The sequence below is a fragment of the Marmota monax genome, unplaced genomic scaffold (assembly GCF_021218885.2).
Source record: "Marmota monax isolate L192 unplaced genomic scaffold, Marmota_monax_Labrador192_F-V1.1 WCK01_AAM20220418_F8-fsc00017, whole genome shotgun sequence".
In the NCBI taxonomy this organism is placed as follows: Eukaryota; Metazoa; Chordata; class Mammalia; order Rodentia; family Sciuridae; genus Marmota; species Marmota monax.
Window position 1 is genome coordinate 1,837,411 of NW_026695241.1, and position 22,929 is coordinate 1,860,339.

At 41.7% G+C, this 22,929-nt stretch overlaps 2 protein-coding genes across 2 annotated transcripts; both read left to right on the top strand.

The window, feature by feature from the left end:
* Positions 1 to 2,073: 2,073 nt before the first annotated feature.
* On the top strand, positions 2,074 to 3,262 carry LOC124090416 (probable E3 ubiquitin-protein ligase TRIML2). The gene is given in 2 exon segments (XM_046441109.1): positions 2,074 to 2,717; positions 2,719 to 3,262. Coding segments are annotated over 2 exon segments (1,188 nt in total).
* Positions 3,263 to 19,401: 16,139 nt separating this feature from the next.
* Tcl1a (TCL1 family AKT coactivator A) lies at positions 19,402 to 22,621 on the top strand. Its single transcript, XM_046441110.1, has 3 exons — positions 19,402 to 19,617; positions 22,025 to 22,195; positions 22,571 to 22,621. The coding sequence occupies exons 1-3, from the start codon at positions 19,402 to 19,404 to the stop codon at positions 22,619 to 22,621; spliced, it is 438 nt and encodes a 145-aa protein (XP_046297066.1).
* The last annotated feature ends 308 nt before the right edge of the window (positions 22,622 to 22,929 follow it).

Sequence of the window (22,929 nt, forward strand, 5' to 3'; positions counted from 1 at the left end):
GGAGCTACTGTGACATCATCCTTGCCCAGAGCACACTTGCATAGCAGCCTCAGTTTTCCAGAAGAATTCCCAGAGCTTGATAGTCTCTGAAAAGCTCTGTGCACCATTTTTAGATAAGTTAAAGGCTACCTTTGCCACACGGGTCTCTGCTCTTGAGGGAGACTCTCAGGTGCTGCTCAGAGCCCACTGGTTGGCATATCACACAGAGTCTTGAGAAATTGATAACTTTTTGTTAAAAAAGATTAAAAGCCAAAATTTATAAGTTCAATGAGGAAAGTTGGCATATTTGTAGGTAAGAATAACACCAACCTTTGTGTGTGTGTCTGTGTATACATGTGTCAAGTCTCTAAAATCTAGTAGGCACTTTAGACTCACAGCACATCTCAGTATAGATGGGTCACATTTCAAGTGCTCAATAGCCACGTGTTGACACTGGAGACACTTGGGGGACAGTATATCTTCAGAAGTCTACCACAACATGGGCTTTCAAAAAGTGCTCTTAGAGAAATCACTGTAGCAAGAAGTGAATCCAGGAAGAAGAAATAGGCATAAAAAAAGACTGTGCAGTGTAAGAGACTAATCTTCACCCCCTCCCCCAACAAAAATGATATTTAATAAAACAAATATCGATGGCAATCCACAAACCAACATAGCCCTGGGAGGGCTCAAGGACCTGTTAAAGAATCTACAGCTACCCAGTAGAGTACAAGATCCCAGAATATCCAATAGGAAGGATGGCTGGAGAGGTCGGCACACCTGGGGCTCCAGGGACTCCTAGGAACAGAGAAGAAAGGCGGAGGCTATTTGTATCGCCAGATGGTAGGGAACTTCGTGGAGTCCAGTGACCTGTGCCTCAGAGGAAACCGGCCTCTTCAGTCACTGAGGTAACCAACATCCTTTGTCAACAGGGAACCCTAGAGAGGACCAACCCTTGGGCGGCCCAAGAAGAAGCCACTTTTGTGACACTTCAGGACCATAACCACCACCTGTTCTCTCAAGAGTGTCCCTGACGACCAAGTATGGCCGCCCCATGAGTGTCCGACCCCTTGACACTGGCTCAGGGGCTACACTGCACTTACTCGTGCCATGGACACCGGAACCGCTGCCATGTCAAGCTAGTGTACACTCTGGGTACAGAGCCAAGGTGTCAATGTCCCCCTAAAGCTCACGTGTTAGGTGATGAATGCAGCCATCTTCAGAGATGAAATGATCGGTTCTGGGGGCTCTGAATTCTTCGGTGGACACACGCACTGGATGGATTAGTAATTTAAATGAGTTGGTAAAAATGAAAGGCAGAAGAAAGGAATTTTACAAATATATTTTAGCTTTATGCCCACTTAATCCTCTCCTGTCACATTGTTAACACGGTGGTGGAATACGTGGTACCAGCAACGAAAAGAGAAACTTTGGATTACTACAAATGATCGATCAAAAGTACATTTATGCTATTAAACATGCTGTATGATCTCAAGTTTATGAAGGGGATTCCATGATTCTAAAAGCACCAATCCAGATCTATAAACCCAAGTAATCATGTCCATTAGTTAAAATAGTCTAGAATATTTTTTATACAGGTCAGAATCAAATACTTCTAGAGTCAGAGGTGATTTTACTGGAAACTTGGTACAACGACTTCATGTACAGTAGCAAATACAGGGGTCACTTGTGTCAGAGAGGACACCAAATTCTATCTTCTGGTCAAATCTGTTCCACTTCAGAGAAACAAGAAAAGTTGATGAAAAGTGTGAAAAACCAAACCAAACAACCAACAAATTAAAGTCTCTGAAGAGCTTTCTCCTCTGAATGCATGTCTTACCTTCCCTGTAAACCTCTGTCTGTGCCTTTGCCTGGCTCAGGCGGGAATTCTTTTCCATCTGCTATGCCAAGAACCCTGCTGGTCCTAAGTTGAGTTCTCCCTCTCCTCTGGAAACTCCTCGGACCCTTCTCCAGAGACATCTCTTCTGTGATAGAAGCAAAACTGCAACAGACAGGTGTGATGGATCAGGCCTATAATCCCAGTGACTCTGGAGGTTGAGGCAGAAGGATTGCAAATTCAAGGGACAGCAAAGCAGGATGTCTAAAAAGCTCAACCCCCAGCTACAACACAATATCAGAGAAGATGCCTATTGTGAGACACACCTGGAACCACCACAGCTGTTCTGTGACAATGACCAAGTCACACTTTGCGGCAAGTGCTTCCAGTCCCAGGAGCACAAGAATCACGTAGTATATGGGATACAAGAAGCTGCTGAGAATTACAGGAAATTATTCCAGGAAATATTGAACACATTGAGAATGAAACTTGACGTAGCTAAGAGCATATTGACTGATGAGCAAGAAAGAATGAGGGTGATTCAGGAAGAGGAGCAGAATTTTAAAACGATGATTGAGTCTGAATATAGCATGCAGTTCCGGTTGTTGAGTGAAGAGAATGATCTGAACTTCCTGAGATTGCACAGATACCAATGTGACTCAAACATAAGAGGAGTCAGTCTGAATCATTTGAACAGATTTGCCACAGAGCTGGAGGAGAAGTCCCAGGAGATGCTACAAAGACTGCACTATTTGGGAAGAGAGAACATGAATAAACTGAAGGAGAGTGAAGTCAAGATTTCTGAACAGCTCTGCAGCCTCCAAAGGATCACCTCAGAGCTGAAGAACAAGTGTGCGGAGTCTGCCTTAACACTGCTCCAGAATGCAAGGTATTATTTGGAAAGGACATATAACTTTGGATCCTGAAACAGCTCATCCCTGCCTAGTCTTATCTGAGGACCTGAGAAGAGTGAGAGTTGGAAATCTCCAGCAGGGTGTACCGTGCCACCCAGGGAGACTGGACTTCAGTGCTACAGTGATGGGTTTGGAAAGCTTCACCTCAGGGAGGCACTACTGGGAGGTCGATGTGGAAAAGGCAACCAGGTGGCAGTTGGGCATATCGGAGGACTCCGCAGACAGAAAGGGCAACATGCCTGAAGCTTCCAAAGTCTTACTCACAGGATCCTTGATGGGGACCAATTACACCTTCTGGGTCTTTCCCCCTTTAAAAAAGGTCTGCTTGAGAAAGCAAATGCTTAAAGTGGGAGTCTTCCTAGATTATGAGTATGGGCAGATATCATTCTACAATGTGACAGAGCGATCCCTTGTTTATAATTTCTCTTCTCTCACCTTCCAAGGAGCTCTCAGACCCATATTTTCTCTTTGTATTCCAAATGGAGACATGAATTCCGATTCGCTCACTATCTCTTTGCCTCGTGTTCCTTCCTGAAATGTCACCGTTTGCTCTTAATCTTCTCTTGTGTGAAATCCAAGATCGTAAGAGACCAGCAATGTAAGAGCAAGACTGTGTGAAAGAACTTATACAGAGCGATCCAATAGAAGACTTTGATGAGCTGGGATCCAATATAATGCCCCAGAGCCTTTTCATTAATGAGACTTTCAACACCTGTTAAGTGGAAAAGGTTGCATTTAAGCTGAATTATGAATAATAGATATTAACTAAAAAAAATCAGAACAAAAAAATGCATATGCATCATAAAATTGAGAAATTATAGGACGAACATAGTCTGTGTCTTTAGTAATATGATTGGGACTCTAAGCATATTCTGAAAATATTTATGAAATTCAGTATGATCAGAAATGAAGACTGGAAGATTTGAGGGTGTCTAGTATTGGCATATGAAGACTGGAAGATTTGAGAATGACATCCTCTTACTTATTCCTACTAACATTGAGACATCTATTATTGACAATAAGTACCAAGACATCCTAATGTTTGTCATTCCAAAAAAAATAATTTGCTTGGATATTTTATCTGGGTGGCAAGTTTCAGGAAAAAAAAGTGAATATTTTTTCAACTATTCTTTTCTACCTCTGAGAATTAAATTTCTTAAAAGAACTCTGAAAGTATGGTGCTTTGAAATTCATGAGTATAATAATGATGTATTTGTTCTCATCTTTCTTTATTTGGTGATTCACTGAAAAATGCTTTATCCTACCTTCATTCTTGCTCAGAGGGGTTATGTAATGGCAAAAATAATAAAAAATATTTACAGAGGAAAAAAAAAAAAAAAAAAAAATAAAGTCTCTGAAGAAAACCTATGGGCATACAGCAAAGAAGGAAGCATTTATTCAATAACATATACTCAAATTCAAAAAGGTAAGAATTGGGGGAAGGTGAGCCCCACCCACTGCCGTCCTCTCACCCATGGGAGCTCGGCTTGACAGACTCTTCACGCAGCACCAACAGCCAAGTGGATGGGGCTGCTCCTTCCCTCAGCCCCAATGTTGACCTTACTGCATGGTGGGGAAGGCAAGCGGCATTTCTCATTTCCTCCAACCATAAGTGACTGGTGAGTATGACCGGGGGACCTAGGGCTCTGTCTTCATCAAGGCCTTATCCATGGGATGGTGACTCTGTGTGGTGCAGGGAAAGCTGAGAATACTTGGTCCAGCATTGCCCTAATTCTGGGCAGAGGTTCCCTGATGGGAGAAGCAAACTGGGAGGCGCAGGGATTACTGCAACATTCAGTGCCTCAATAGAGGCTCAGAGAGTTTGCCCAGGAGGAGAGGCAATGGCAGGAAAAAGAACTCTGAAGCTCTCCCCAAAGGCACCGATTTTATTTTAAACCACGCGGGGAGGTTCAAGTTTAAGGGAGAACCTGAAAATAACAGCTTTACTTAACTAAGGGTAGCACTCTAAACCGTAGGCCAACTAGTTCAGCAGAGAGAATGCCCGAGAAGAGCCCTACCAGGGTGGGAAAAGTCCTCCAAGATTTGCCACAAAAATAATTTCTGCAAAGGAGCCCAAATTTAATCAGGTCAGACAGCTAAGCAATTTGTATACCAGGGCATTATAAAAAACCATAGAGATGGTAATTCAGGAAGTTTCATGGGTAGGTCCTAATGAAAGCTCACCACAGAGACTATGGAGAGAGTTCAAGTCCTGCTAAATTCACAGTTATCCTGGGATGATACAGGAAGAAAGTGGCCATCTGTAGGCCAAGAGGTTCTCAGAAGAAACAAAACCCACTAACACCTTGATCTTGGATTCCAGAACTCCAGAATTATGAGAAAATAAGTTCCAGTTGTTTAAGTTAAAAAAAAAAAAAAGATAGGCAGATGGGACACGTCCACAGGAAGTGGGCACTGAGGGCACGGCCTTTGGGATTATTTCTGCCCCTGACCCTTTCCTCTCTTCTTCTCTTCTCTGGTTCTCATCTCTCCTCTTGGCCCCTCCCCTCCCCTCCTCTCCTCTTCGCACCTCTCCTCTCTCCACCCCCTCCTCATTCCCGGCTGCCATGATCTGGGAAGTTTCCCACCATCGTGCCCTTGTGCTTCGAGGTTTTGCTTTGGAGCCAGCTGACCGTGGACTGAATCCTCTGAAACCATGAGCCAAAATAAGTCAATGCTCCTGATTCCTGTCAGGAATTTCGGTCACAGTGATGAAAAGATGACTGACACATTCTGCATGTGCCCATGCTTTGGGAACCAGCTCAGCTGACACAGAAAACTGGCTTTGCCCGGACCCTGGCCCCACTGTAATTCTGACTACAGCTATGCTCCCATTCTTGGCTCCCCCAATACTTCATAAGCACTCCTGCCTTGCATAGAGTTAGTTACTAATGCAACAGCAGGGTTACCTATACACTAAGCGTCAGTTCCATTAAGGGTTCAGAACCCTGAACAGTATTCCCTCCATTTATGCCCAGTGTCATAGACACTACACAGGTGCCATTCCTGAAACACTGATGCTACCACTAACACAGTGCTTTCACAGGCTGGACCTAATGCCAAGAGGGATCACAACTTCCTTAGTTAGAGAAAAAGAAATTTGAAGGACTTTAACAACTATTAGCATTGAAAATCCAACAACCTTTGCCCCAGACATTTAATATTGGCTGCTGAGGGTCCTACCAGTCATTACAATGCCAACCTGAGCTGACAGAGATGCACAGAAACTACCCTCCTATCCCTTACTGGTGACACACCAACTGCATCCTATCCAGCAAGCACTCCACACAAACCCATAGAGGTCTCTCCACGGAGACACTAGGCCCTAAGGCATACACTTAGACAATGCTTAGCCATCAAGGGGAGGCAGCAAGAAACATGCCAAATCAAGAAGACATATGACCTCTTAAAGAACATGATAATCCCCCAGTAGCTGACTCCAGAGAAATTGAGAAGTACAAAGCCTGAGAAGACATTCAAAAATAATTGTCTTAAGTCAGCTCAACAAACTTCAAGAAAAATAGAGAAATAATTAAATGAGAGCAGGGAAACAATAAAGGGACAAAACTAAAAACGTAACAGAGACATTAAAATGACTAAAAAATAGAAATTCTGGAGTTGAAGAATTCGATGAATGAAATAAAAAATGCAATAGAGAACATCAACAGCAGAACTAATGAAGAAGAAAAAACCATGAACTTGACAACAGGTTAATCAAAAATATATAATAAGAGGAGGAAAGAAAAAAAAAGGAAACAAAGAAATGAAAAAAAAATCTTGTGAGATTTATGGGACAAATCAAGAGATCAAATATTCAAATTGTGAGAATTCATGAAAAAGAGAAAGAGAAAGGAATGGAAAACTTACGTAAGTAAATAATAGCTGAAGCCAGGCATGGTGTCACACACCTGTGAGGATCCAAGTTCAATGCCAGTCTTAGCAACATAGTGAGGCCCTGTCTCAAAATAAAAATTAAAAAGGTCTGGAGATGTGGCTCAGTTTTTAAGTGCCTCTGGGTTCAATCCCCAGTACAAAAAAAAAAAAAAAAGAAAGAAAGAAAAGAAAAGAAAAAGAAAGAAAGATATCCAGGCACAGAAGGATCAAATGTCTCTAATCAGATTCTATACAAATAAGTCTGCACCAAAACATATTACAAAAATAATATCTCTCAAAAATAAAAGAAAAAGAAATGACCATAAAACAAACAAGAGAAAAAGAAGCAAATCACATATAGAAGAGTTCTCATAAACCTAGTAGCTGATTGCTCAGCAGGTGACCTATAAGCGGGAGAGAGTAGGATGGCAAATTCAAAGTACTAAAAGGAGGAAGAAACCTGTCAAACCAAGAGCACTTTACCCTACAAAGCTGTCCCTCATGAAAGTATAAAACTCACCAGTAAAATCACATCATACATAATTCAGAATCCTCTACAATTATAATAATGGTATATAAAACACTTGTATCTTTAACATGAAGTTTAAAAGGCCAACCACTAAAATAATAATAACAATAATACTTTGTGGAGGGATAAATAATATACAAAGAGGTGAATTGGGACATCAAAAATATAAAATATGGGGAGGGGGAATGAAGTAAAAGTATAGAGTTTTTTCAAGCAATTAAACTTGTTATTAATTTAACATAGTCTGTTATAATTATAACAAGTTTTATATATGCCTTTATATATGCCTATGGTAAATTCACACAAATAAAAAGGAAGGAATCAAAACTCACTACTAGAGACAAATCATCTGATCTCCAGGAAAACAGCAAGTGAGCAAGAAAGGAACAAAGGATCTGAAAACAACCAGGAAACAATGAACAAAAGGGCAATATAGTAAGTTCTTACTTATCAAAAATCACCTTGAATGCAAACAGATTGAATTCTCCAGGCAAAAAATAAGGAATAACTGAATAGATTAAAAGAAAAAAGGTAAGACCCAACTATGCACTGCTTCTGTGAGATTCACTCCACCTTTAAAGACACGCACAAACTGAAAATGGAAGGATGGAGAAAGACATTCCATGCATGCAGGAAGCAAAAGAGAGCAGGATAGCTTCTTTTTTTTTTTCCCATCAAAGTAGGCTTTAAGCCAAACAATGTTAAAAAGAGACAAAGAAGGTCATCGCTATGGCTGGCTATGGGTTGAGCTCATTCCTCAAGTGTTTGTGATCCAGGAGTGTGATGACTAGTGGGGTGGTGAGGGAGTGAGACCTTTAAGAGGCGGAGCCTAATGGAAGGTGGTTATGTCACTGGGGTACTACCCTCTGGATGTCATTCTTGCAGGCTGTGGCTTAGTTCTTGTGAGAATGGGCTATCATAGCAGAGCAAATCTGTCCCCTGAATCCCTCTGGCTTCTTCATGAGATCTCAACCCTCCCCTGCACTGCCTTGATGACATGATGACATCCATCATGCTGTGATGTAGATAGTCCTCCTGGTGCCATGCTCTTGAATGCCCACAACTGGAAAATTAATAAATCCTTTTTCCTCATAAAGTATTTCTCAGGTATTTTGTAATAGCAATTGAAAATAGACTAATACAGGCACAATATAATGACTAAGGGATCAATTCATCAATAAGATAGGACAATTGTAAATAAATATGCGCCAAATATCAGAACAACTAAATATAAAAAGCCAATATCAATAGATCTGAACAGAGAGATAGATGGCCTGCAATACAATATTAGTAAAGGATTTTAATACCTCACTTTCAATGGACAGTTCACCTGGACAGAAAAATCAATAAGGAAACATTGTTCTTGAATTACACGTTAGACTAAAGGCAGGTAGGATACATACAGAACATTCCATCCCAAAGAAGCAGAATATACATTTTTTTCTCAAAAACCACAGAACATTCTCTAACATTTTCCAAGATAGGTCATGTATAAGGCTAAAAAAATCTTAATAAATTTAAGAAAATTGAAATCATATTAATTACCTTTTCAACCAAAATGATATGAAACTAAAAATCAATAATAAGAGGATTTTTTTAAAATTCACAATTGTGTGAAAATTGAATGACATTCACACAAAACAATCAATGGATTGAAGAAGAAATTTTAAAATATTTTTAAACCAATGGAAATGAAATACAACAAACCAAAAACTTAGGGAGGGGCTGCAGCAAAAGCAATTCTAAGAGGGACGTTTTAAAAAAAACAATAAGCACCTACACCCAAGAAGAAGGATCTCAGGTGAACAACCTGGAGGTACAGCTTAAGGAACTAGAAAAGAAGAACAAATGAAGCCCAATTAGCCAAAAGAAGAACTAAAGATTAGAGCAGAAATAAATTGAAACGGAGACCCCAGAAACACTGGATCAAAGGAACTGAGAGCTATTTTTAAAAAAAAAAAAAAAGATAAACTAATTAGATGGATCCTTAGCCAGACTAAGAAAAAAGAAAGCAGACATAAATGAATAAAATCAGAAATAATATATGAAATACAACTGATACCACAGAAATAGGAAGATCGTAAGAGACTACTATGAACAATTAATTCTATGTCAATGATTGGGGTAGCCTAGAAGAAACAGGTGTATTTCTAGACCCTCCAACCTACCAAGACTGAATGATGAAGAAATGGCAATTGGAATTGACCAATGATGAATAAAGGAGAAAATTAGTAACAAAGATTTTTGTCAAAGAAAAGCCTAGGACCTGAGGGCTTCATTTCTAAATTCTATCAAACATTCAGAGAAGAACTAAGAACCATTTTTCTCAAACTTCTTCCAAAAGTTAAAGAGGAAAGAGTACTGAGCTCATTTTATGAGGCCAACATTCCCTGATACCAAAGCCAGGCAAGGCTACTACAAAAAGGGAAAATTACAGGTCAGAATCCCCGAAGAATATAATGTCACAATCCTAGCAAACTGAATTCAACAACACATTAAAAGGACATTCACCATGTCCAAGCGGGATTTGTCCCAGGGTTCCAAGGATAGTTCAGCTTATGCTAATTAATAACTGTGATGTGCCACAATAGCAGAATGAAGGACAAAAACAGTATGGTTTCCTCAATAAATTCAGAAAAGGCATTTGATGAAATCCAACATTCTTTCATGGTAAAAACTATCCACAATGAAGTACAGAAATGGTGTCACACATTTCAACACAGTAAACGTCATATTCGACAAACTCACAGTTAACATCATCCTTCATGATGAAAAGCTGAAACATTTTCCTCTAAGATCAGAAACAAGACAAGGATGTCTGCTCTCATACAGTGTTGGAAGATCTAGCCAGAGCAATTAGGCAAGGGAAAGAAATAATAGACATCCTAGGGGAGAGGAAAGAGTTACATTGTCTTTGTTTGCCAACAACATGATCTTATATATAGAAAACCCTTAAGATTCCAGCAAAAAGCTGCTGCTGATAAATGAATTCAGTAAAGTTGCAAGACACAAAATCAAAACACAAAAACCAACAACATTTTTATATACTAATAATGAATATCTGAAAAACAAATCAAGGAACAACTTTGTTTACAATAGCTACAAAAAAAAAATTCTTAGGAATAGATTTAACCAAGGAGGTGAAAGACCTACACACTGAAAACTACAAAACATTAATGCAAGAAATTGCAGAAAATACAAATAAATGGAAAGTTATCCTATGTTCCTGGATTAGAAGAATTGATATTGTTAAAAATGCCCACTCTATCCAAAATGCTCTACAAATTCAATGTAATCCCTGTCAAAATTCAAATGACATTTACCATAGAAACAGAGAAAGTCTAAAATTCATGTAGAACTACATAAGACCTGAATAACCAAACTGATCTCTAGCAAAAGAAATCACAATGACCTGACTTCAAAACTTCACCACCTCACTACAGTAATCAAAACAGCATGGTACTGGCATCAAACAGACATATAGATCAGCAAACACAATAGAGAACCCAGAAACATGCCACGTTTACTGTAAATTGATTATTAACCAAGATGCCCAGCAACACACACAGTAGCAAAGACACTCTCTTCAATAAACGTACTGGTAGAACTGGATAAACACAGGCAAAGGAATGAAGTCAGACCCTGATCTCCTATCATATACAAAAATCAGCCCCAAATGCATTAAATACTTAAACATAAGACTGGAAAATGAAACTACTGGAAGGAAAGAGGAGAGAAGCTCCACGATATTGGTCTGGGCAGTGATTTGGGGGATACGACTCCCAAAACACAGGCGAGGAAAGCAAAACGCGACGAATGGGAAAACATTCAACTAAAAAGCTTCTGCACAATCAAGGAAGCAATATGACAGAATGAAAAGACAGCCTGCAGGGTGGGAGAACATATTTGCAAACCACACATCTGATAAGGAATTAATATCCAGAATACATAAGAAACAACGTGATAGCAAGAAAAACAAATAACCCGATTAGAATAGGCAAAGGAGCCAATGGGCTCATCTCAAAAGGAGCCATACAGACGGTGAGCAGGCAGATGAAAAAATGCTCAACTTCATAAATCACTGGGGAAATGCAAATTAAAACCAAATGAGACCCCACCTCACACTCTCTAGAAAGGTTATTTTCAAAAAGCCAAAAGATAACACATGTTGGCGAGGAGGTAGAAAAAATGGAACCCTTGTGCACTGTTGGCGGGAATGTAAATTAGTATAGTCATTATGGAAAACAGTATGACTGTTTCTCAAAAAAATTACAGTTGGAACTCGCATACGATCCAGAAATCCCAATCCTGGGTGTACGTGCACAGGAAATAAAATCCTATGTTAAAGAGATGTTGCCCCTCCCTTGTTCACTGACCAAGACACGGAATCCACGGAGGGACCATGGGTGGATGAATGGATACAGAAAATGTGGACACACAGCAGATTACTATTCAACCTTAGAAGGAACTCCTGTTGCCGTGACAACATGGGTGAGCACGAGGGACAGTACGCTAAGGGAAGTAAGCCAGCACAGATCTAAGTTATGGGTAGAATCTGAAGAAGTTCATAGAAACAGAAAAATGATGGCTACTGGAGGCTAGAGATTAGGGGATAAAGAGATGTTGGTCAAAAGATTTAAAATTTCAGTTACCCAGAAGGAATATGTTCAAAAGATCTATTGTACATCATGGTGACTCTAGTTGATTATAACATATTGTATACTTGAAAACTGCTGAGGTTAGATTTTAAGTGTTCTTACCACACACCAAAGAAAGGATATATGAGGACATATGTTAATTAACTTGATTTCACCATTCCACAACATAGACATATTTCAAAACACCACATTTTTCTAGGATAAACAAATACAATTTTTGTCAGTTAAAAATAAATTAAAGAGGCTGGGGTTGTGGCTCAGGGGTAGAGCGCTGGTCTAGCATGGGTGAGGCACTGGGTTGGATCCTCAGCACAACATAAAAAAATAAATAAATAAACACCAAAATAAAGGTATTGTGTCCATCTACGACTAAAAAAGTATTTAAAAAAAAAACAAATTAGAATAAAAGAAGAGTATGTGAACATTTGTGAAGGATTTTGTTAAGAGAGCATCCAATAGGGAAGACTGGAAGCTCAGAGTCTGCAGGGTTTAGCCTTTGCCCTAGGGCTGAAAACTTCAGGGTCACCCATGACACGTTGGGTTCCTGCGCTCCCTTGGTGTCTTTGGTCCCTTGGTCCCTTGGTTTTTTGGTGCTTTGGTCTCTATTACTTACTTGTCAAGTTAGAGATGTGTTTTAAAGGTTTGTAAGATATTTTCTTTCCTGGAATTTTCACTTAAAAGATTATTCAGACTTTAACTCCTCCTATCCTGCCAAAAAAGTCAAAAACATGTACTGTCTTTAACCTTCTAATGATTTTCTTATATTTACCCAGACATTGAAAGGTATTTTTTCATACTAAAATCAGTTTGTTTATTCTTCCCATATAAAAGAACTTTTGGATTTACTTACATTTGTTCATTCTTTTGATCTCACTTTTTCCCCACATTCACATTATCTTGATTTTTTTCCATATTTTTTAAAAAATTAGCAACCTTTATCCTTTTTGGACAATATAATAGTGTTTGACCTCCATTGTTGCTTATATCTCATTCATTTTTTCTGTAGTTTCTTTTCTTCCTGCTAAGGAGCTGACTATGTCCCACATAGGGTCTAGGGAATGAGAGTTGCTCACACTTCATCCACACATGTGAATTATAGTTTAGCTGGATGTAAAATTCTAGTTCAGGGCTGGGGATTTAGCTCAGTTGGTAGAGTGCTTCCCTCACAAGCACAAGGCCCTTGGTTGAATCCCCAGCACCACGAAAAAAAAAAATTCTATTCAAACCCATTACAGATACTATTTTTGTACTTCAGCCAGTGTTGTCAATGAGAAAATTATGTCTGTTGAATTGAATTCTCTGATGCTTTTTAAAAAGCATCTATTCCTGATAGTTTATGATGTGTTTCTAGATAGCTTTTTCCTAATTTACTCTATTCTCATGACATAGACATTATTTAATTTTGGTAACTTGTCAACTGTCTCTTCAAATTTTGCTTTCCCTTGATTTTTATTCTGTTTCTAGAATCCTTATTAAATGGGTCATGGTATTTGTATATTTATCCTCCATGACTCTTAATTTCATATTTTCTAACTTTTTATCTCTGAGGTACTCATAGAGAGTTCCAGATCATCTTCTAGGCTTCACTTTTGTCCCTTCTACTGTTCCACAATCTGGTGAGTCTTTTCAACAATTGTATTTTTTTATATTTCTAAAATAATAAGAACAAACATTAATTGAGTACTTATATGTGAGACACTGTTCTGAACACTCCACAAATATTTGCTATTTTAATCTTCATAAAAACCTTATGAAGTAGCTGCAATATTCCTATCCCTATGTTACAAACAACAAACGAGAGGCACAGAGGAGGGAGGTGAATTGCCCAATGTTATGAACTTGGTAAGTTGCTGATGTGTTTTAGTCAGCTTTTTTTTTTTTTTGCTGCTATGACTAAAAGGACTCACCAGAACAACTGTAGAGGAGGAAAAGTTTATTTGGGGGCTCATGGTTTCAGAGGTCTCAATCTACAGACAGCAGACTCCATTCCTTGGGGATCAGGGTGAGGCAAAACATCATGGTGGGAGAGTGTGGTGGAGGGAAGCAGCTTACATGGCGATCAGAAAGCAGAGAGAGATGCCAGATACAAATATGTACCCCATAGCCTTGCACCCCACCTGCCTCCAGTTACCACTCAGGTTAAGACTACACCCAATCATTTCTCCTCCAAACCTTCTTGCATTGTCTCACACAGGAGTTTTGGGGGGACACCACAACATGATGGGATATGAACATAGGCAACATGATTCCAAACCCATGCCTGTACCCCCAAAACACTGCATATCTGGGATATAATTTTTAAATGAGGATTGCTATCATAAAACACTTGCTTTCCATTACATGAAACACTTGCTTAAGAGACAGATTGACATAGGGGTATATAAGTACTGGAAAAGAAAAGCGGGGGAGGGGCTGAGGATGCGGCTCAAGCGGTAGTGCGCGTGCGGCCTGGGTTTGATCCTCAGCACCACATACAAATAAAGATGTTGTGTCCGCCGAAAATTAAACAGTAAATGTTAAAAAAAAAAAAAAAAAAAAAAAAGAAAAGCAGGGGAAAGCTATAATTTGCTGCTAAACCAATCATTGAAACTAATACAAGAGGGGCTGTGGCTCAACGGTAAAGCGCTTGCTTCTTACTTGTGAGGCACTGGGTTCAACCCTCAGCACCAAATAAAAATAAATAAACAAAATAAAGATATTGTGTCCATGTATAACTAAAAAATATTAAAAAAAACATAAACTAATATAAGAGTTTAGCCAGGCATGGTGGTGCACACCTGTAATCCTAGCAATTCAGGAGGCTGAGGTAGAAGCAAAGCAAAGTGGAGGCCAGCCTTGGCTAATTGGTAAGACCCTGTCTCAAAATAGAAAAGGTTGGGGATGTCGTTCTGTAGTAGCCCCTCGGTTCAATCCCCAGTACCTGAAAATTTGATGAATTTTTAATTCATGAAAACAACAATTGTAAAATATGAAAACAACAAAATCGTTAAACAGGAAGAAACACACTAAACAAAAATATGCAGCACTTCCATGGAGGATATTATAAAGTTCAATTAAAGAAAAAAATTTCCCCAATGTATAAATTCAGTGAAATGCAAAAAAAAAAAAAAGTCTTGAGAAGACATACAGAAATGTAAAAGTTCACCAATAGCTAAACGATTTTTTAAAAGACTGAAAAGGCGGTAGGAACCACCCCACGAGGTATTCCAAATTCATAATGATTTCTCTGGAAGTGTGTTGTTTTTTTTTTTTTTTTGAGAGAGAGAGTGAGCCCAGAAACAGCCCCGTTTCAACACAGGAACTATGTATCGAATAATGGTGGAACCTACTTAAGATTAATTTCTCTGTCTGTGTAGAATAATCTTTGAAATCTTGTGTAGAAGGACAGATTGTTCAGAAATCTTATATAAAAGGATACATTATTCAGCAGTGTTTGGGAGACTGGCTAAACAGTTGGAAAAATAAACAAGCTTGTTCCTATCCAACCCAGACCTATGGAGCATATGCCTATACTGCCCACATAAAAACAAGCCCCACACATGTTAATCAACTAGAATTCCATATAAAAATCCCTAATATTAAAAGTTAGGTCATAAGATACTTTGCGAATACAAAGGACATTTTCAAATACAAAGGACATTTTCAGTGTAAATCTGAATGAAATCCATAGTCAAGATATTATATCAGTTTATCTAGAAACATGAAGATTGTGAGCCAGTTTTTGAGGAGGAATAAAAAGATGCAGTATATGAAATATGTTTCTGAGGGGAAATTACTATAACCAAGTTAAATTTAAAGAAAGATTAAGAGTGGAACTAGAAGAAAAAAATAAGTTGATATGAAACACCAAAAATACTGTAGGAAATTTCCAAAATGTGCAATAATCTCAGGGTCAAGAAATGAATGACACAAATTCAGTGCTCACTCTACAGCTTCTCAGCGTCCACTACTGGGCATGCGTGAGCAGGGGTGATGGGTTGTGTTGCCAGTTTGCATTTGTTTTGTGCATGGGGACAGGGTGGAGTTAGGGCCTTGCCACACAGTGGTGGTTCATAGCACATCAGAATTAGCCTCACCTAGAAACGTTTGAAAAATGCAGAATATCAGGGACTGCCCCAACCCTACCAACTCAGACTCTGCATTTCAACAAGATCCTCGTGTGCACCTGAAAGTTGGAGAAGCACTTAGAACTTAAAGAAAACTCTTGCTAAGTTTAAAGAGAGAGATGGTAGCTAAGCGGTGGTAGTACTAGGACCAGTCCCCAAGTTCTACTTTAAATATCCTTGTCCCAGATTCTCCATTAGTCTAGAGGTACAATTTCATCCCTTATGTGTAAAGGTAATAGCATTGTTTTACCCTCACTTCATCTACAGTTTTAATTAACTGGAATATGGCCCAGATCTAGGAATAACCAAAAATCCCACTCCAGGCTGGAGCATGGAAGCTTGACATGGACCCTTCAGGGCTTCTAAGACGTGCCCAGTGGCAAGGCCTCAGGTGCTCACAATGCCAATAAAGTCAGTGTTCTGGTTCCTTGCCCACAAAAGATTGGAAGCAGCAGATTTAAAGTAGGTCAAAGGGGAAAAAGTAAAATATGGGGTTGGGATGAGGGATACAAATGAGAACTGGTGGTAGAAAGAAGAGCTTTGAAATTTTCATGGTTAGTTTTATAAATCTGTTCATACCTCAAAACCAGCAACTCAAATCTAAGTGGTACTCACCCCTGGCTGCATGTGAAATCACTCAAAGTGTCATTAAAAAAATAAGAAGAATACACAAGCCTGTTTCAGAGATTCTGAACTACCTGGATCGGGCTGGTTCCAGGTTTAGGCATTTTATGCAAGCTTCCCAGGTGATTCTTAGTGGTATAGGTCCAGTCAGAGCAGGAGCCAGAGGCCTGGGCACTGAAGGCCTTCTAAGCACGGTCTTCACAATTTGTTGCAATCACTGACAATAATTAGCTGGGTTGACTTTGGTTACTAGGATTTTCTTCTAAGAGGAAAAGCTGTACATTAGATGTGATTTTAACAGAAAACGAATAGCCTAGAGCTAAATGATACAGAAACACATATCTTCATCTTGTGTCCTCGAGAGAGCAAGCCAGCATTAGAGGATGAGCCATCTCCTCCCCCTGCCCCCACCCTTGTATGCCCACAGATCACCTGGTAGTCTTGTTATGATGCAGATTCTAATTCAGGAGGCCTGGGGAGGCTGGGATTCTGCAGTCCTCATGAGCTCCAGGTGATGCTGTGGAAGCTCCAGGGTCCACACTTGGTATACCAAGGCTGTAGATCATCCTGCTGACGGTGACTCATACTTAATCCCCTTCTTGGGAACCCAAACAAGAAGGATGGCTTTCTCACTCCAGAAGAGTGAATTTTGCAGGGGTCCTTGATAGCCAGAGCCCTCAGTCCTGTAGTCTTTCCTGAACTAACTTCACAAGCTTCCACGTTTTATCAGATCCCTCCTCCCTGAGCCACTCTGTTGAAAGATCAGAGACTATTGAGACAGAAATGGACACACAGAACCTGGCCCATTCATTTCAAAAGTGGGGCACTGAGGCCGAGCTGGCAAAGGATCTTCCAAGCTGACAGGCGATAGTGGTCAAGTCAAAACTAGGCCTAAGGCAGGACTGAGAGCTTTAGCTAGGGAAAATAATTCGTCAAGCATCTACTTCCATATTCTCAGGGAACCCTCAGACTAATAAGGAAAGAGTCAGAAGGGAACAGAAAGTTCAAAAGACTGACATTGGAGCTCTAAGACAGGCAGAAACCATGCTGGGAGGCTCCCTGTCTACTAGGCCACACCAAAGCAGTTGTTTCCTCTGGTAGAATTTCCATGAAGAAGGGCCAAGGCCCCCACAGCAGCTGCCCAAAAGGCCTCAATCATCCTTATTTCATTTCATTTTTTGGAACCCTTTCTCAAGTAAGTTTCTAAATCCCACACAAGAATGGTACATACTCTTGCTCCATATTAAGAAGCCCTTGTGCAAAATTAAAGAAATACTCTTTTTCAAAGTGGGGGGAAAAAAGGAGTCATTTTCCCAGAACATTCAGAAACTCACCCAACCAAGTGGATCTGATTCTTGGCCCATTATTTATTTCTTTATGGCCTCTTAGAAAAGCAGAGTGGGTATGAACAAAATGGACAAATTCAGTAGCATTCTGAGTCCTGGGGCCATGGCTGTGGCTGGATCAGTGGCTACACTGGTTCCTGGAGGACCCCTTTCCCATGCCACAAAAGGCCATCCCGAGGCCTTTAAACTGGATTTAACATTTCTGACTTCAAAGCTTTGGACTTGGCTCAGACTTCCCTGACAAGAGCTTATTCCTGAGGTTTTCATCTCGTTGTGTGGCTATGTGGGACTGGAGTCAAAAAGCCATCCACAGGGAAATCGGCCTGAAAACCTCAAGTCTGAACATTATATACTCACATCACTTAGAGCTGCACGAGCAAAGATGGTTGCTGGGCTCACAGCTGCTCGGCCTCCAAACTTGGCTTTGCTGTTGTCTTCTACTTGTGTTCCTGGTTAATCTAAGTATACCTCTCTGACCTTGAGCTACCTCAGCTTCTGCCAACCTGGGAACTGGGCTGTCTGGATAAGCGCAGAAGCAGAAACTCACCTGCCAGGTGGAGCACATGCCCCTTCCTGATCTCTTATTTTCACTTGAGTGGCATTTCAAAGATCACTAATGGTTTTCTCAGTACTTCTTCAGAGAGGAAAGAGCTAGAAGATGAGGCACCAAACTGCTACCAGCAGTGATGTTTGAGCAACCAGCCTGGAGCCGATCTTACATGTTTTTCATTATGCTTTACTTACTTAATTGTCTTAATGGGCATGTGTTACTGCAAAATAAAGTGAAATTGTTTTCCTTATTTGTTGTAATTTACAAAGAGATGGTTTGAATCATATAACCTAGGGACTTTTCAAATCCATTGATCTTGGGGTGGAGAAAGGGGTTTCTTTTTTTAAGTATTCATATTAAATGATGCGTTCACTAATGAACTCAAAGCATAAAGGGAAAAACCCACGTGTCCGCAACACCAAGTTTTGCAATAGCTAATAGATGACCACAGCATCCTCAAAGCCATGGAAAAGGCATGTCTTAGGGTGGGGGGTGCTTCCGGAGTTGCAGTTTGCCAAGGAAATTGATTGTGCCACACAAAAGCTCAGGCTGAAGGTGATTTAGTGAACCTGGGAAAACCTAGGCCTGGTTCAGGCTCCTGTGGGTTTCTTCTAAACCCCCAAATGTGGAGGGGGGCCCCAGGCTCTGGGTTGCTTTCTCAGTGCACAGATGAGTTCTGAGCCAAAGCCCCAGGGCCCCAGCAGTGGGTAGTGCCCAGAGGGCAAGGCCGGGTGGGAGCCTTGGGGAAGCCCCGGGGCCTGATGGGACCGGGTCTGCACTCCTAGATGCTACCAGGGTTGCAGAGAGCAAGGCTTCGCGCCCCGCCCCTATCCCCGCCCACGCGTCTCGAGCCCCGCCTCCTCCCGCCCCGCAGCCAGGGGGCGCCGGCGCTGGAGACTATAAAGCCCAGCAGTCCTGCAGCCCAGCGTTAGCGGGCAGCGGTACCTGGTTCCGCTCCCGTCTCTTTTGCAGGGCCACAAAAGGTGTCATGGAAGGGTTCCCATTCGAACCGGATTACCCCCCGGACCCCGACCACCTGTGGAGGTGGAACATGCTCTTGTTTGTGGACGAGACCTATCGAACCTGGTTGCCCATCATCATCAAGGTACACCTCGTGAGCCCTGGGCGGGCCCTGCCTGCAAGTGAGCCTCGGCCCAGCCCCTCGAGTTCCTCGGGCCCAGAGGAGCCTCTCCTGTCCCGCATGGTGAAGGCACCGCCCGAAGACTTAGAAGGCTGGTCCGTCCAGGGCGGCCCCAGCTGAAACTTTTTAGAACTGGGCTCTGTAGGATGAAAAAGAGTTCTTCCAGGAGGCTGGGAAAACTGCTAGGGCATGTTGGCCAAGGATAGGGACCTATTGTCTCTGAGCATGCATGATGCTGAGCAAAAGAGGACTCTTCAGGGCTTCAAGGTCCTAGTTTATATAAAATGGGAATATCTTTAAAGGAAGTGATTAGTGCATGGGTCACTTACCAGAGTCTGCTTAGGTGGGCCCCAGAAATCTGTATTTTAAAAAGCACATTCAGTAGATAGCTATAAGCTAGTGTGAGAAGCTGTGCCCTGGACGGCAGGGTTTTTGTATCCCCTGGAAGCTTTGGAACAGATAAACTTAGCAGGCAACAGCAATATCAAACTTTGACTTCATTTTATGTATGAGCCCTTAAGATTACTCTTTAGTGTTAACAGGTCTTTGTAAGAAATATAACTCTTTTATTTTTTTTAAAAAAGGTACTATCCATCAGAGGTTGGATTTTCTCAAATAGAAGCAAAAATTGTTGCAACTCCATACATAAACCTTAGAACATGCATGTAATATAGTATACAGGAAAAGGCTATTAAGGGTTGACTATGTCTCTAATTTGCTAATGAGAAACTGAGGCTTAAACATGTAAACCTGTCCAAGGTAGTGCTGCTAGCAGGTAAGATAAGGTTGCAACAGGCTCTTTACTACCACCTAAATTTGCAATTTTATTGTTCTTTAAAATTTCTAAGTATAGCAGGGCCCAGTTGCTCCAGAGGCTGAGGCAGGAGCATCAAGAGTTCAAAGCCAGCCTCAGCAAAACCAAGGCGCTAAGCAACTCAGTGAGACCCTGTCTTTAAATAAAATACAAAATAGGGCTGGGGATGTGGCTCAATGGTCGAGTGCCCCTGAATTCAATCCTGGTACCACCCCCCCAACCCCCCCCAAATTTCTAAATATACATATAGACCTTTTCCAAAATCAAGTTAAATATTTTCTTTGTTTTAAGTCAAGAATCTGAAAAAAAAATTAGGCAAATATCTTTTTTTAATCTCTAGTTGGGGAACATCTTCTCACCAAAACCACAAGCCAGACAGTTTTTCACAATCACGATAAATGCTACCTGAAAAATAACACATCCTCCCACAGTGGGGCAGGATCTGACTCGCGTAAATCCAAGAACCAGTATCTCTAATATGGAAGGATTTTCTTAAATTAATAAAAAGGAGGAATAATACAAAATGAAAATAGTTAAAGGATATAAAAGACTATAAACACAAGAATGGTGATTTCCAGGGCACCGACACCTTGCACTGTGATCCAAATATTTTTTTTTTTTTGACAGTGATTTGTAACAATTTTATAGAACTATTTTCACTTGTGGAGAAATACTGGCTGAACAAATGTGAGTGCCTAGTTTATATGCCAAGTACAGTTCTGGGCTTGAGGATTTGCAGTAAAGGTGACAGAAACCCACTGTATCAAAATAATGAAGCTGGTACTAAGTTGTGCAGGAGAAAAATGGGGCTGAGAGGCTGAGAGTCCCTAGGGTTGGGCTTTGTGGATATTTTTGTCCTTGAGTTGGTGAATGAAGCTGATGTGCAGTTATTGATAAAACCAGTGGGTTTCGTCTCCACTCTGTCACATTGCTTTGTTATATTTTAACAGACATGCATTTGAGTAGAGACCCCTAAAAGAAGGGTGCGAGTCCCGTGTAGCTTTGGGGAGAATGTTCCAAGCAAGGAAAGCAGCAGATGCAGAGGGTTTCTAGAAGCAGGCAGAATGGTACAGGTCCCAGAAAAGCCAGGAGCCTGTGTGGCCAGAGTGAGGTGGAAGGTGGCTAACAGGGCAGGGCAGCAGAGGCCTGGCTGCGTGGGCCTTTGGGACTTTCAGAATTGTTCTGCCTGTGCTGGGAGGTGCTGGGCAGAGAGCAGGCACAGGCCCCGGCAAGTCAGGAGGTTGTCACCACAGTCCAGGCAGGAGACAGTGGTAGGTAGAGAGTGAGGTTGGTCTGTCACCAGACTGGGGAGCTGAGATACTGGGTTTAGAAGAGGAGCTTGGACAAAATGTTTAAAATGAAAGGAAAAAAAAATCCCATGATGGCTGAAAGGGCTCCAGGCAGAAGGGCCCCCGGGTCTAGCCTAGCCACTGGCAGCTTGGCAGGAAAAAGTGTGCTTTTACGGCCTGCCTGGCTGGCTAGACTACTGGCCACCAGAGTCCCTGAGAAGAGCATATGTGGCTGGAGCTGAGTGTTGGGGGCAGTGACCGCCAGCCTCTCGTGCTTGGCCCCTGTAAGTCCAGGCCAGGGCTGCTGGGTGGCCTGGAGGAGCTGGTGAGCGGGACCTGAAAGTGTTCCCTACTTTTTCCTCTGCAGATGGAGGGTAGCCTCCAGGTGCTCATGCGCCAGGAAGACTACCCCTTGGATAACCCTCTGAGTCCCACTGAGATGACTCCGAGCCTCCTGCCTTTGTTGTATCAGCTGTACCCTGAAAGAAGATACCGAGGCTCAGACTCCAGCCTCTGGCGCATAGTGTACCACATCGAGGCAAGCACAGGTCTCCCCCGGGGACAGAGTGGGGGACCTTGGGCAGCCCTGCTCCCACCCCATGTTGGCCTCTGTGTTCTGTGTTCCCTGTCCAAGCACCAAAGTTAAAATAATGGAGGGGATTAACAACGTGGGTGGCAACGGGCTGGATCAGAAAGTAGTTACAACTGGAAGACTGGTTGTCCTCTCAGGTCCCCAGGGAGACCCTCTTTGGCCAACAGTCACAGGCCAAGCCTGAAGGGGAAGACCTGTGCCACCCAGGTCCCGCCTGCTGCCCAGGCCACTAGAACGCCTAGGCAGGGATGGAGGGAGAGTTGGCAGGGCGCTGGTCTGATCACTCCTTGTTTCTCTCCCTTCCTGCGTCCCCACCCTCAGTACAACAGGGTAGAGGACATGCTCCTGGAAATGCTGCCGACCCCTGAATGACACGGTGAGCATCCTTGAGGGCTTAGTGGACCCCTCCCCACCTATTGCCCAGAGGGTCCCGGGATTGGGCCAGGCTTCTGGAGGCCCACCCCCCCACCCCAGGCTTTCCTTTGCCACCTAGAGAGTCAGAGCCCTCTGATAAATTTTTGCTTCACACCCATCTGAGCAGGGCTGCACAGGTCACAGCTGACACTTTTATAGACATCACTGTATTAAATAGCCGTGTGACTTGATGGTCCCATCAGCCTAGCTGGGCCTTTTAGACGTCAGAGGTTACAAGACCAGTTTGAAGCACTACAGTGACTTCT